The 15,667-nt window shown below is 34.0% G+C and overlaps 1 protein-coding gene and 1 long non-coding RNA gene across 2 annotated transcripts; one reads left to right on the forward strand and one right to left on the reverse strand.

Annotated features, from left to right (window-relative positions):
- The first annotated feature begins 8,692 nt into the window (after positions 1–8,692).
- Positions 8,693–10,449, forward strand: LOC117916035 (LOB domain-containing protein 15). The gene is made up of 3 exons (XM_034831840.1): positions 8,693–8,924; positions 9,038–9,293; positions 9,383–10,449. The coding sequence occupies exons 1-3, from the start codon at positions 8,911–8,913 to the stop codon at positions 9,800–9,802; spliced, it is 690 nt and encodes a 229-aa protein (XP_034687731.1). The 5' UTR covers positions 8,693–8,910; the 3' UTR covers positions 9,803–10,449.
- Positions 10,450–11,748: 1,299 nt separating this feature from the next.
- On the reverse strand, positions 11,749–14,523 carry LOC117916038. Its single transcript, XR_004651497.1, has 2 exons — positions 12,938–14,523; positions 11,749–12,332 (listed from the first exon to the last, which is right to left on the reverse strand). It is a non-coding gene; the product is annotated as an uncharacterized LOC117916038 (long non-coding RNA).
- Between the last annotated feature and the right edge of the window lie 1,144 nt (positions 14,524–15,667).

Raw genomic sequence — 15,667 nt, forward strand, 5'->3', positions numbered from 1 at the left:
ACTTCTACTATAAAAGCGATACCAAATTACGCTTTAAAAGTTCAGGTCATACTATGGTATTCAAAAATATATTTACCAAAATGACACCGACAATTTTGTGGTGCCACATAATACTTTTAGGTTTCCTTTATTTACATTTTTGATCTTATTTATTTGTATCTTTATATCTTAAACTTATTCATTTATATGTTTGTATTTTAATCTTATTTGTTTATATTTTTATCCCTTAATCTCATTTGTTTATATTTTTTCTCATTGATATAACTTTCATCACACACATTCAACGGTTCACATTTAGAGTTTGGTGGGTACTGCCTTGGCATTTCCAAGTTATGCCTCTGACTCCTTATCTATCAAAAAGGACAAAAAAATAAACAATTAAAAAAAATGAAGAAAAAGATATCCTAACCACCCAAGCCAAGGGAACCCAAAAGGGCCAAATGGGGCATCGGGTTGATGCCAAAGTCTACGCTAGAAAATGATGGGCCATGCATATGAAGTCAAAAAACACACATGGGTCAAGTTGTTTTCATCCAATAGCCTCATCAAATAAATTTTCAAAATCAGCAATTGTATTCACACTTAATAAATACAAACTTTTTAAATAAACAATTACACGACAAGATATTCTTTCATTGTCAAATTACACTTATACCCATTAAATAACAGACATGACAAGATATATATCCAAATTCTAATAATATAGACTTTTTGAAAAATTAGTTATTCAATATAATATTGAAACCTCGAAAAAAAGAGATATCATGAATTCAAATATCACCGCATATTTATTTCCACACTTTTTTTAATCTCACAAAAAAAAAAGACTAAAAAGAAAATTTCCACATGATAAACATTTTGGATCAAAATCTTGATGGTATAAATTTTTTGAAAAATTATTTGTTCGATATAATTTTGAAGAGAAGTCATGAATTCAAATTTCACTTATATTTATTTTCATAATTTATTAATCCCACATGACCCACATCATGGATCGAAATCCTAATAATATAAACTTTTCAAAAATTTATTAGTTTCATATAATTTTAAAGAAAAGTCACATATTAAAATTGCATTATATGTTTATTTTTATAATTTATTATTCTTAGATAAAAATCAAAAGAGACCATATGATTTATTTGCATTGGAAAAATCAATTATTCAATAATATCATTAAAACTTTTTGTTAGGAAAATTAGGTTAATCAAACCTATCGCAATCACCCTAGAGGGGGGTAAATAGGGTGATGGTGTATTTTTGTAAATTTAAATTATGCGAAAGTAAGAGACAATTTATATACAAATATATAATAAATAATATAAAGATAATTACATATAAATTAAAGAGTAGGGAAGAGAGAATGCAAACACAAGAGTTTATAGTGGTTTGGTGCAACCCGACCTACATCCACTTTCCTCTAACTTCAATCCCAAGCTTGAGGTTCCACTAATTCAAGACTTCCAAACCAAGCCTTCAAGCAATACAATTGGATTATGGTTTCAATTCACCCTCTTGGACTTTTGGCTCCAAACACCCTTTACACTTCTCAAGAGATACCACACTCTTGAGAAACTTCATCTCAAAGGTTTACAAATAAATGATCTCACAAAAATTTTAGTACAAGAACTTTAAGCTCAAATGATACAAGAAAACTAGGATTGAAATGTGCACTAAGGATATGCAAATTTTAAAACAATGGTACACTCAAAAATACTATTCCAAGACTCAAATATAATCAAGAAAGGTTTGGAAAGGTTAAACTTTTTAAACAATGAAGATTGTAACCTTTTTATAGAAGAGAAAAACCAAACTAACCGTTTGGAGGTTCGACCGGTCGAGTTAGGGGTCAACCGGTTGACTAGCCATTAACATTAAATGTTTAGCAGGTGATCGTTGGACCTCGATCGGTTGAGGTTCATCCTTGATCGGTTGAACAACCGTTCTGGAACAAAAAGAAATTTTTTGCACCCTTGACCGGTTGAGCTGGGAGTCTACCCGGGCCTCGATCGATTGAGCTGGGGGTTGACTCGGACCTCGACCGATTGAGCTTGCGGTCGACCGGTTCCTCACCCAGTTCAACTGGTTGAGCAGTTTTTTGGCTCAACAACCAACTTTTTTAACTTAAAACATTTTAAAACAAGTTTGAAAGACATTTAACACAAAGTTTTAGTTGAAAACATGAAATCATCAAATTCTTAAAATATTTAAAACAAAATAACTCTTAGATGATTTTGGTGCATAAGTAAAGAATGTAATGCATGAAAATCCTAGTACACCAACAACCTTACAAAGAAATCTTATGAAGCTTGGGTCTTGAAAAACATTTCTCTTTGAGGTGGTCTTCTTCTTCATGATTTCTCATTGTCTTGATTTGTCTTTGTGATTGCCACTTTGGAAATCGTCTTGTCTAATCACACTTGAAGTATAATCATTAGTTTTAAACCTTGTTTTGTTATCATCAAAATCAAGATTAACCAAACCTTGGTTTCACAATCTCCCAATTTTTTATGATGACAAAACCAAGGTTGCTAAAAAGCCCCCCCTCGATATATGCTCATTTGAATTTAGAAAATATTCAAGTTTAGAAACTTCAAGGAGTATATTAAGGATGCTCAAAATTATATAATCAAACATAAATAACATAAAGAGCAACTTGGCAAGACATTATTATTAAATATGATGCATACAAATATAACCAATAAAGCACATAGCATCAATATGAATAGGATTGCTAAAACAAAATTGACATTTCTTCCCAAGTTAGCAACCTACCATTACTTCTCCCCATTTTTGTCATCAACAAAAAGTTTCAATAAAGTATATAAGGGGAATCACGTGATATCCAAAATATAATTCCTCATGAAAATGAATCTCTCCCCTTTTTTCATTTGAGAATAGTTTCCAAATAAAAGATTGCTCATCCTTAGAGCATTCCCAATTTAAAGCATGATTTGGAATATATATATATATATATATATATATATATATATATGGGAGAACATATGCATTTAAAAAGATATATAACATGCATTGAATAACACTCTTAGGGCATAGAAGCATATGATCATTGAGTTTTACCTAGGTATAAAAAAGTCTTCTTTTTAATCCAAACCTTGGTTTAACAAATATACCAATTTTATCAAAGTGACACCAAATGTTATATTATTAATATACCAAAAATATACCAAGTGTTAGTAAAATGATATTGCAAATTAAGCTTTAGAAGGGATACCATTACCAATATCATCAATGCATTCTTTCCAAGATAAGCATATCCTCCTTCTTACATGGATCCCTACAAAACAAATTAAGTAACCTTTGGTATCCATATCTTTTTGGGTCCTAGAGGGTTAGTTTTTCTTCCATTTGGAATCCAAAATAATTTAGAGTTTTGAAGAACATGAGGAGATTTTCTTAAGGGACAAATATCACTAATGTGACTTCATTTGCAAATAGTTGAAGGCGAAAAACTAGAGGTTTCCTTTAAAAAAAAATTGATTTTTGAAAGGCTTGTAACCTAGTTTTTTTTTTTTTTTTTTTTTTTTTTTTTTTTTTTTTTTTTTATCAAAAATGCATTTTTGATTTGCCAAAATTATATCAAAAGTCTTTTTGGCCATTTGAGAATTTTTAACTCCTCATTTTCCTTTTCAAAAGAGATTTTTGCCTTCTCAATATTTTCAAAATATTGAGCTCATTTTGAAGACAAAAAATCTTTTTCTTAAGAGAGATATTTTTGAAACCAAGTTTTTCAAGATCAAAATATGATTCTTGAAGTACATCTTGAAATTCAAAAAGGTTAGAGTTGGAGTTTACCTCATCTTGATGTTCTTCCAAAGCCATAAAACACATGTTAGCATCCTCATTTGTGCATTCTTCTTCCATGGAGTCTTCATCACTTTCACTTTCACTTTCTTCCTCTTCATCATCATTTATTAAAGCCATAAAAGCTATACTTTTCTTATTTTCTTCAACTCTTTGATGATTGTACAATTCTATCTCATAAGTCATGAGTGATCCAATGAGTTCTTCAAGTGAGAGTTTGGTGAGATCCTTTACTTCTTGAATAGCTGTTACTTTTGTTTCCCATTTCTTTGGTAGAGACCTTAAGATCTTCATGACTTTATCTACTTCAGTGTAGGTCTTTCCCAAGGCTTCAAGTTCATTCACAATCACAATGAGCCAAAAAAACATCTCAACAATAGATTCAAAATCCTTTATAGAAAATAATTCATAATCATGCACAAGGATATTGATTCTAGACTCTTTAACTTGGTTGTTTCCCTCATAAGTGATTTCTAATAGTCTCCAAATTTCTTTAGCCGACTTACATTGCCAAATACGATTAAATTCATTTCTATCAATAACACAATATAAGATAAAAACGGATTTGGCATTTAATTGAACTTTCTTTCTATCAAGTTCATCCATTCATTCTTAGGTTTTGGAACCATCACTCCATTTTCTAATTTTGAAGGAATGTGGGGACCATCTTCAATGACATCCCATAAATAAAAATTAATAGATTGGAGACCAAGTCATTTTAGTTTTCCAATAGGGATAATCGATTCCCGTAAAAAGTGGAGGTCGAGTGGTTGAAAAACTTTCAATGTGGGATGAGCTTGATGGATTAACTATTACTTCTTAGACGATTAAGTCTTAAATAAGAAGTCTTGCTCTGATACCAATTGTTAGGAAAATTAGGCTAATCCAACCTATGGTAATCACCCTAAAGGGGGGGAGGAGGGGTGAATAGGGTGATGATCTATTTTTGCAAATTTAAACTATGCGAAAGTAAGAGACAAATTATATTCAAATATATAATAAGCAATATAAAGACAATTGCATATAAATTAAAGAGTAGGGAAGAGAGAATGCAAACACAAGAGTTTATAGTGGTTCGACGCGACCTGGCCTACATCCACTCTCCTCTAGCTTCAATCTCAAGCTTGAAGTTCCACTAATTCAAGACTTCCAAACCAAGCCTTCAAGCAATACAATTGGATTATGATTCCAATTCACCATCTTGGACTTTTGGCTTCAAGCACCCTTTACACTTCTCAAGAGATACCACACTCTTGAGAAACTTCATCTCAAAGGTTTACAAATAAATGATCTCACAAAAATCCTAGTACAAGAACTTTAAGCTCAAATGATACAAGAAAACTAGGATTGAAAGGTGCACTAAGGATATGCAAGTTTTAGAACAATGGTGCACTCAAAAATATTATTCCAAGACTCAAATATAATCAAGAAAGGTTTGGGAAGGTTAAACTTTTTAAACAATGAAGATTGAAGCATTTTTATAGAAAAGAAAAACCAAACTAGCCTTTTGGGGGTTCGACCGGTCGAGTTAGGGGTCGACCGGTTGACTAGCCGTTAGCATTAAATGCTTGACAGGTGATTGTTGGACCTCGATCGGACCTCGACCGGTTGAGGTTCATCCTTGACCGGTTGAACAACCGTTTTGGAAGAAAGAGAAAGTTTTTTGCACCCTCGTCCGGTTGAACTGGGGGTCTACCCGGGCCTTGACCGGTTGAGCTATGGGTCGACCCAGACCTTGACCGGTTGAGCTTGCGGTCGACTGGTTCCTCACTAGTTCAATCGGTTGAGCCTTTTTTTTGGCTCAACAACCAACTTTTTCAACTTAAAACCTTTTAAAATAAGTTTGAAAGACATTTAACACAAGGTTTTAGTTTAAAACATGAAATCATCAAATTCTTAAAATATTTAAAACAAAATAATTGTTGGATGATTTTGGTGCATAAGTAAATAATGTAATGCATGGAAATCTTGGTGCACCAACAACCTTACAAAGAGATCTTATGAAGCTTAGGTCTTGAAAAACACTTCTCTTTGAGGTGGTTTTTTTCTTCATGATTTCTCCTTAGCTTGATTTGTCTTTGTGATTGCCACTTTGGAAATCGTCTTGCCTAATCACACTTGAAATATAATCATTAGTTCTAAACCTTGTTTTGTTATCATTAAAATCAAGATTAACCAAACATTGGTTTCACACTTTTTTATTTTTTTTATTTTGATTTGTGTGTAATGCGGTTTGACTATTGTATTTGAGTTTTCGAGTAGAATAAATAGGCTTGATCTAGGACATTGAGCGAAGAGTTCCAATGCGTGTATTCCGAGCAACGGTGGTCCCGAATAAACATGCATGAAACTATTATTGTCAATCACGATTGATCATTTTGAAGGCTTAAAATAGGTTTTTGTGATGATAAAAGATTTTTTTACCAAGTCTAATTTTAAAGTTTATTAGAAATAGTTATATTATCATGTAATAATTAAAAACAAAAAATCTTCTTCTAAAAGCTTTAATTTTTAAAGAAGATAGACATTTACAACCTCTCACAAGTCATTTTATTTTTAAAAAAATGGCTGGTATATAATTATATAAATGGGAGACAAGTATAGGTTTAAGCAAAATTCCTCAATTAGAAAATTTCCTAAATGCTCCAAAATAAAACTTGTAGGAGAAGTACCACGTTCCCTGACTTCATTTTTTTTTTTTTCTACTTTGAAAATTATTTTAAATAATGGATTTTAATTGTGACAACAATCTTAAAATATGGTCACGGAATCAATTAGGATATCAATTTAAATAATAATATTTTCGTTTGAATACCCAATAGAATAAATACAAAAGAAAACATAAAGAACACTTTGTCCTTTTGAATACCCACTTAGAGTAAATACAAAAGAAAACATTGTCACATGCATCTAATCTATGCTGAAATTCAAATAACCCAGTCAATTGTATTGGCCATTGGGTACAAAAATAGAATTAGGAATAGATTCAAATCGGAGGAGGGAGTAGGGGGTTGTTACTTGTCATGGAGAAATGAATGTCGGTGTAGTGAGGATGTGGGAACTGAAAAAGGTTAGGTTAATCGGAGATGAGAGAGCAACGACTTCTATACCCCTAGAATCCGGGTCAAACAAGAACTCATGACCCACATGAATCCATTTCCTTACATTTTAAGCAACTTCTTTTCTTTAATAATCGAAACCTCCATCCTCAGAATGTAACCCTTTTTTTGGGTTAAATTCCCCCCTTTTTCTCCATATTGCTAATCTCGATAACCACAATTTAAAGTTATAGTTGGGTTTATGAACATAGTAATCGCACACTTTTTTTGTGTCCATTCTTGAGTTTATTTTTTGGCTCCTCATGTCATATCATGTTTGAAAATAGGTTATTAGATACTTATTTTTCTTTAATTCAAGTATTGCTTATTGAATTCAATGATTTGATTAACTCTTATGAAAATCAATTGACTATAAGAAAAAATGTGGCAACACTTTGAAAGTTTAACTTCATCTTTTGGTTTTCAATATTAAACTCATTACGAGATTAGTCCATTCTCAAACTTATATTGGGATGGGTGTGTCAAAGTCTTTTAAATAAATCTCGAGATAATAAAACCCTAAAAATTATTTGCAATGAAATATTGAATTGACTATATTTTCCAAATAATAAGTGATATTAAATACAATGAAAATGATTAGTCTTAACATCATTAATACCTAATTAGTTTTTATAAAAAAAAGCCAATAGTTTTAGAGCTTATGCAATCAACTCATGAAAATCTTAAACCAAATTAAATTTTCTTTCAACATGAACAAGGTTGAAGTGCATACAAGGAAAGGTTGATAAGGAAGATAAACCATTTTCGTATAATGAATTTTAGTTTTCTTATATGGATTATTTCAAAGAATTGTAAGATTAATTTTAGTGGAGATACTTCATTAACTTCAACAAAAGGTTATTTTCCTTTTTTCCCATGTGCTTTGGTCATGGTGACTAACCTTACTTTCGATATTTCCTTTTACCATGTGCTTTGTTCATGGTAGTCAATCTTATTCTCAATATTTCTTTTCCCCATTTTGAATTTACGGTGCCAAAGGAGAAGAAAGAGGAAAAGAGGAATAAAGATAAAAAAAATGAAGTGAGGGTAAAGTTATTTAGGTGTATGGGGAAAAGAAAAAATTAAAGCAAGATATTTTAGGTGTACAAGGGTAAAAAATTAAAAATCACATACACCTTTCATTTAAGATAAAAAGAATCACGGTATAAAAGGAAATAAATAAAATTAAAAAAATCAAGAAAAATATAAATATATCTTATTTTAACAAAGGGTTGTGCTTTACTACCACATTCATAGTTAAAAGTAGAATTATAATATATTGCTGTATAATTTGGTATTCTTGTTTTATATCTATATATATATATTTTAATTTTAATCTCATTTGTTTGGGCATGATCTCATTTGCTTTTTCTTAAATAATAATCTAATTTTTGTGGAAATGACAAAGTTCCATAAGTACGTAACTAGAAGTTTCTTTTTAAACAAATTAAAAATTAACAGGGAGTTAGAGGCAACCCTAGAGAAGCACAAATGGAGGGTGGAGGTAGATCCAACAAGCGTGGGTGTTAAGTAAGTCCAGCCATTCACATCACTGCATGACAGATGGTTGCGTTCAAATTCAATGGCGGCAATAGAGAAGCCCACACGTGAGCAACTAGTTCATGTTAACATGCCCACAGCTGCCTTTCCTCTCTCTCTCTCTCTCTCCCCTAATCTACTGTTCCCCCCATGACTCAATCCTCAAATTCACATCCAACTATACATGATATAATGCTTACCCAAAACCACCATCTCATAAAAACAAAAGGATCACAATCTTTCTTTTCAACCTTTTCCATAATATCATAATGCGTCTCTTGTTTGTTTCCTAGAGAAGAAAAAAAAGATTGACCTCCTTGTCCTAAGTCCTTTAAGCCATTTAAAGCACTCCTCTCCCTTGATTACATTCTTCTTTCCTTCCCTTTCCTGCCCCCTTTGGAACTCTGTCCCCGTCTCTAGCTACTTCCCAACAAGTTGCATGCTCTCTTGAATGTCCAGAGAAAGGTAGAATTAATGAGATGAACCACAATTTCCTCAAACCCCAAGTTTTCCTTTCTCTTTATAATAACTGTTCCTTCTGTTTTCCTTTTTCTTTTCCATTGTTGTTTGTTGATCAGGGAGAGATTATTTGATGAAGTAGGAAAGAAGATCAAGAGAGAAACTGATCATAAATCTTCTCATATGGGAAGGAGACAGTTGCTGGGGCCTCCTGGGACCTTGAACACTATCACCCCTTGTGCTGCATGTAAGCTTCTGAGAAGAAGATGTGCTGAAGAGTGCCCTTTCTCCCCCTATTTCTCCCCCCATGAACCCCACAAGTTTGCTGCTGTCCACAAAGTTTTTGGTGCCAGCAACGTCTCCAAGATGCTCATGGTAAAGCCCCAGTTCCCATCTAATCTTACAGTCTTCATAACGTCTACCCTTCTGATGTTTTCTTCTATAATTTATGCATATACAATTAGGATGTTGCAGAGAACCAAAGAGCAGATGCCGTGAACAGCCTGGTTTTTGAAGCAAACTTGAGGCTCAGAGATCCAGTCTATGGATGCATGGGTGCAATCTCAGCTTTACAACATCAAGTTCATTCTCTACAAACCGAACTTAATGCAGTGAAAGCTGAGATACTGAAATACAAGTATAGAGAAGCTGCTTCCACCATCATTTCTTCTAGTCATGCTGCTATAGTTTCTTCGGAGTCCGATTCGATATCTGCAGTTGCACTGCCATCATCTCTTCCTCCACCTCCTCTATCTCTACCCCCACCCACACCATCAGTTGTTTCTTCTTCACCTCCTTCTGCATCTTCTTTGTATACAATACTGCCTTCAAGCACAACAGGCTATAGCTCTATTACAAGCGATAACATTCCATACTTCGACTGAATTCACCACCCTAAATCTTTTAAACTTTCTTCATGCATCATGTTTGATATGGTAGAATTAATGATCATCATATTGGTGGGGACTGCTCTCCTCTTTCTTTCTACTCCTGTTTGGTTGCTGAGAATTCTTAGCTAGGCCCAACATGTAATGGGTTCTTTTAATTTCTTTTTTCTTTTAATTCATTCCTTTTGCCTTAGGGAAATACCAGCATAGAACATCTACCTCTCTTCGCAGAGCTGGGGTTTCCCAAGAATTTTCTGTCATCTATAGAGAAGGAATTAAACCCAAATTTTCAGACAAATCCAGAAATTTGAAATCCAAAATGAAAAGAAAAACCAGTTTCCGGTGGTTTTCCCACCAAGTTTGGTGGTTACCCATGTGGGGAATACGCTTTGACCGAGCCTTAAGCGTATGCCCACTTTTGTATCAGTGCCATTGAAGAAGAAGAAGCAAAACAATAATTAAATTTGGTTGTTGGGTGAATTGTGATTCTTCCCCAGACAAAGGGTAAAAGCTGGAAATAATTTTAGCTTAAAATTCGGCCATTGTCATTTGAAAAAATGGGTTCATTTTTGTTTCTTCCTCATCTCGTCATGCTTGTACCCAGAAAATTGCATTATATATACTCTTTGGTTTTCTTTCTTTCACACGGAACCATGTGGGCTGCGACCCTGGCTTTTATATTTTATGATGTGCTTGGGTTTTAATGGCGTGTGGAGCTCAAATTGAGATTACATAATCCCTTTTTATATTTGGTTTCACATCCTGGTTGCTTCAAATATTGGCATATTATCTCATCTACTCAATTGTCCACTCAAAAGTCAGGAGTTCCAAATGAATTCCCTTCCCTCTCTTAAAAGCATCTTTGCCCAAGATAAGTTAAAAAATGTAACTGGCCCAATTGTTTAGCCTAACACACCAAAAACTCTCTTTACATTGGCTGAAAAGATCGTTGGTGACTACTTACATAATGCTATTAAAAAGATTTCATCTCGTAGAAGTTCTCTTTTGATGTATACAAAAAGTTATTCCATGCTTAGTAAATTTTTTATAACAGTTACATTGCATATAAATCTATGATTTTAGGCTTGATTTTAACTTCTCGATAAAACAAAAAGCAAACCCTACTTAAAATTTTAGGTCATGTTGATAACTTATCATGGTACTGGAGTTTTGATCAAACATATCTCGAGCATGCGCCTCACTCTTGGATCCAATGGTGGCATTACTTTAAAAGGTTCCAATCCAATGAAAAATGTGATAGGGGATTCTTGGTGATTGTTGAAAGGAAAATGTTTCCCATAAGTCAAGTGTCATATCATATAGTTCAAGTACTGTAAGTTCATAGAAATTACCAACAAAGAAACCCAACTCATGGACACCTATGAGAATAGTAAAACCCTAGCCTAATGACATCAACCCAGCTCAAAAGTGATGAAATTAAATAAAGCTATCACATGGGTCAAGCATCAAGTCTCAATGTAGGTTTGAATATATTGGTTTTTAATAGAAATAATAAACAAATGAAAAAAAAACAGCTGCCTGAAGGTAATAATCCACTTGTGGGGGCGGCAGACCATTGAAAATTTGGCAAACCGTACTTAAAATATTATCTGGAAAAATTCTCTTCAACCATGGGCAACCCCACACCCAACCTTTTCCTTGCAGCCAAGCATGGTCTTGGTACATAATTTATTTCTTCAATCTCAATCTCTCCGTAAAGGGGATTATCTCTAATGTTAAACATAAGTTGACTTCTGAAGTTAAATAAAAGATCTTCTGACAAAATCAAAATTTTGGAGTGAAGACTCAGCTGTTTTTAAAATGTGTAGAACTCAGAGGAATTAAAGAGGCCAATGAATTTATAGCTGCAAGTATTAATTAGCAGACTTCCATGGCTGCCCGTTCATTAACTATTGTTTTGAAGCCAATCGAAGAATCAAGGGTCAGCAGGACACATTAACTATGATTTATTTTTTCAGATTCAAGTCTCTTCAGATTTGGTTTAACAGTGAAAATAGACAAGACTCCATGATTTTCCAGATTTCCAGAAAGTGCCTAATTTGTAACATGTTCAAATAGTGAAATGACATTTGAGAATAAGCAAGTCATATGAGCCCACCTCTCTTTCCTATGTCATGATTTATTGCCAGAGGACACCATCGTTGAGCTAGATCATGGGCCACCATATATTACTGCAATTACTTAACTAGGTAGATGATTGATAAATTCTGCAGGAGGGTGAGCTAAACAAGCCTAACATTTGACTCAGATTTCTGTTCTGTACACAATCAATCAAGCACTTAGAACAACATGAGACAACTTGTAACTAGCTTGAAACAAGAACACGTTCCTCCAACATGAGATGCAAAAATCAGAATGCTGTATTCGAAACCATTATGAGAATTATTTTCTTTCTTATTAAACCTTATCCTAGAAGGTGATCCTGCAGAAGTGTAGTGAAATGGGGTGTTAAGATTCTTACAGTGGCATCCATAGATTGTTTGTCCAGCTATGATACCCCCATCATCTGCAGTACCAGCAAAAGATGTGTTAATTACGAGCCAGTAATCAATAAATCATATGCTATGTTTAGTGCAATAAAAAAAGTGAGGTTAAGAAAAGGGTTCCAGAAGTTCAGAATAGATAGAAAATCAGATACTACACAAGTACCTACCATATAATATAACAAACAATTCTTCCATTCTGCTAATTATCTGCCCAAACTTTATATGACATTACACTGATTTTTGTGTTGTAAGTTCCCCATTCAATTTCATAGATATTATTACTCTTGGTGTTTCCGTATCATTTCACATTTCCCAGTCCATGTCCTGTACCATTATCATTACAAATTTACAGTTAACAAGAATTGGAAATCGTTGCATACTTTCTGGTTTTTTTCCTCGAGTCCTTATCCTTTACTTGTCAATGTCTCAGGGAGCAATTAATGAAGTGTACTACCTAATGTAGGAATAGACAAGCAAGAAAAGTTATGCACGAAGCTGCGGTTGCCTTGGCTGGAGTGAAGCTTGTGACAGTGGCAGACAGACAGCATGGCTTTAATCCCATCCTGTGGCTGGATTCAAAAAGGAAAAGTTACAGAAATGCAGTAACTTTGACTTTCTAGTTTACCTAAATTTCCACCAGCATCCCAGAATCACTTCAGTAGCAATGGTTGCCCAATACAGAGCAGTTGTGGAGGCTATGGATCTTCCAGGAAGAAACTAGCATTCCGCAATTTGGATAATTCTTTTTGGAAGCAACTAGAATCACTTCAGTAGCAATTGTTGTCCAACACAGAGCAATTGTGGAGGCTGTGTTTCTTCCAGCTCCAGGAAGAAACTAACATTCTGCAATTTGAATAATTCCTTTTGGAAGCAGTTGCTCTGTAAGTAGTCCAATGTGCAGCGCAAATCCATAGAGCCGTAAACATTTTTCTAGGACCGACCCTTTCAATGGGTCTTTTTGGCTCTTCAATCCCAGAAACCTGTAGCTAAAATACAGCTCACTATCCATGGAACCATCAATTTTTTTCCAGTCAATCTTCAACAGATCTTTTAGCTCTTCAATCCCTCCAAGCACAGCTCAAATTGATAAATCATGATCCAAGAAATTCTGGTTAAACACATACAGGTTGCTGAATATTGATGCAGGGAGGGGTTATTGTTTGTTTTGCCCAACCATGCTACTTTACTGCAGATCAAATTTCATTGTAACAATGTTCCAGATCTATTATAGCCAGTAGCATGGCTGGTGGTCAATATAGGTTCCCATGGATGGCAAAACGATTTTCTTTACAGTCAACAACAAAGTGGTAGATTCAGTTTATGGTTGAGAATCATCAGTAGACATACACAGAACTTGTGAATATTGATGGAGCACAAAAGCATCAAAATTAAATGTTTAAAATTTTCTCAAATTATAGTAGCATCCTAATAAGGAACTTCCTCATGCTCAAGATCAAGATGGAGAGTCATAGTAAAGGGACAAAAAACAAATTGTTTTCCATGATAATACACCTTGATGGTTTTGGATGGAATCCCACATTATAGTTTTGTTTAGAGATGGATGGTAATGGGCCCAATGAATTGACTCATCCCGTCTCCACCACAATTGGAAAGGGTTTGTGAATAAGATGAACAGGTTCAAGACTACGAGCTTCATAGCTTTGGATTATATTTACACATATTTCTATATCTATGCACACAAATTGATCTAGCAAAGACACATTCAATCTGGATAAACACTCTGAGTGCATCAGTACTTCCTGTTATCATCAATATGATGAAACATCTTTTCTTTCAGCAGATTGTCATAGAAAACCTACTTGCTTCCTCTATTCTTGAATGGGTGGCTCACCCATTCTACCATTCTCTCCTATTTCATTTCATTTTGAATTTTGCTTCACACCTGACATTTCCAAATTTCGCACATCCCATAATCACTCGACCATAAACATTCTTGACATCTCCCTCTTCAAACAAGCCTATCGATCCAATTCATTTGCTTGATCCACTAGAGATTCTTAATGGTATCTAACATTCCACAAGGAGTTAAATAGATTCCAAAAGGATGGTTGATTGAAGCCAAAATATGTGCTCTAATGGCACATATTCGATATGATTTGTGCACCAGAGGACATTCAAATCACCCAACTTGACCTAAATCGATGCTAAGGCCCTAGCCATGAGTTTAACTTGTACTTTGAAGACTTATCTCAAATTTAAGGAAAGAAAAGGGTGCAAGTTGAATCACTTTAGATTTTGAAAGATCAAGAAAATGTTAAATGAGGAAATAAGTGAGTCAAGACTCATGGACCATGAGAAAAGGCAAAACGAGGATATCATGAGTTTGGAAGATGAGAAATGACCATTATGGAGTAAGATAGAAGGCAAGAAAACATAGGAAATGAGGCATGAAGCAAGATTCAGTTGCATGAAAATTTGGAACTCAAAATCTAGTGGTAACATGTACTCTGATTTTGAGGACAAATTTGGAGTACTTTCCGAAGTCCATTTTAGGCATACTATATATTGTTTCGAAGCTCGGGAAGTCAGAAGTCCAACGCTTCAAATGGTGTACAAATCAGAGCTGAAATAAAGAAGTTATGGTCATTTGAAGACAACTGTGCAAAGCTGAAAGGCCATTTCGAAATCCAATTCGAAATGACTCCAATTTGGATTTCACCCACTACCACTTTAATGTTTTGCCTCCTCTACCTCGGGAATTGCATCTAGGGCACTCCATTCACCCTAAGTGGACCCCACATGACTAGAAATCACCATTTGATTATTTTTTATTCATTTTTTTAGATAATCATTTTTTTAATAAGTGACCAATGAGAGTGTGCCACATGTTAGGTAATTGATGATATTATATAAACTCTCTTAGTTCTAAGTTTGAGGTATCTTGGATTTTTTTTCTGGAGAGTTTGACATTGAAGGTGGAAGAAGAGGAGAACTTTGGTTTGTTTTCTTTTTCTTCTTTATTAAATATATTGTTTTTAGTTTTTTTTTATTCAAATTATGGATTTTTACCCTATTATGAATTGTGAATGTGACATCACCCCCATGAGAGACTAAGAAGCCAACTTAGGGCTTGAAACATGAAAACCTAAGTGCTAGGAAACCTATAGGAACAATGAGTAAATTATTATAACAATGAGAATAATTATTGGTTGGGTGATGATTTATCAATTTCTTTATTCTATTCTTGTGAGTTAGTTTAGGAAATGATACGGTAGGTTACTACTTGAAACTAGTGATTTTTTATAATTCTTGATCTTTAGTTATCCTCGTCTTCCCTATCGTTATTTGCCCCAAAACAAAGCGATAAGGAGTGGGAAGGATTAAAAAGTCAAAT

This window comes from Vitis riparia, chromosome 6 (assembly GCF_004353265.1).
Source record: "Vitis riparia cultivar Riparia Gloire de Montpellier isolate 1030 chromosome 6, EGFV_Vit.rip_1.0, whole genome shotgun sequence".
In the NCBI taxonomy this organism is placed as follows: domain Eukaryota; kingdom Viridiplantae; phylum Streptophyta; class Magnoliopsida; order Vitales; family Vitaceae; genus Vitis; species Vitis riparia.

What these genes read in the sequence shown, in the direction of transcription:
- LOC117916035 (XM_034831840.1), top strand. An exon ending in ACGTCTCCAAGATGCTCATG is followed by an intron (nt 9,294 to 9,382) that starts GTAAAGCCCCAG and finishes ATATACAATTAG; the next exon opens with GATGTTGCAGAGAACCAAAG.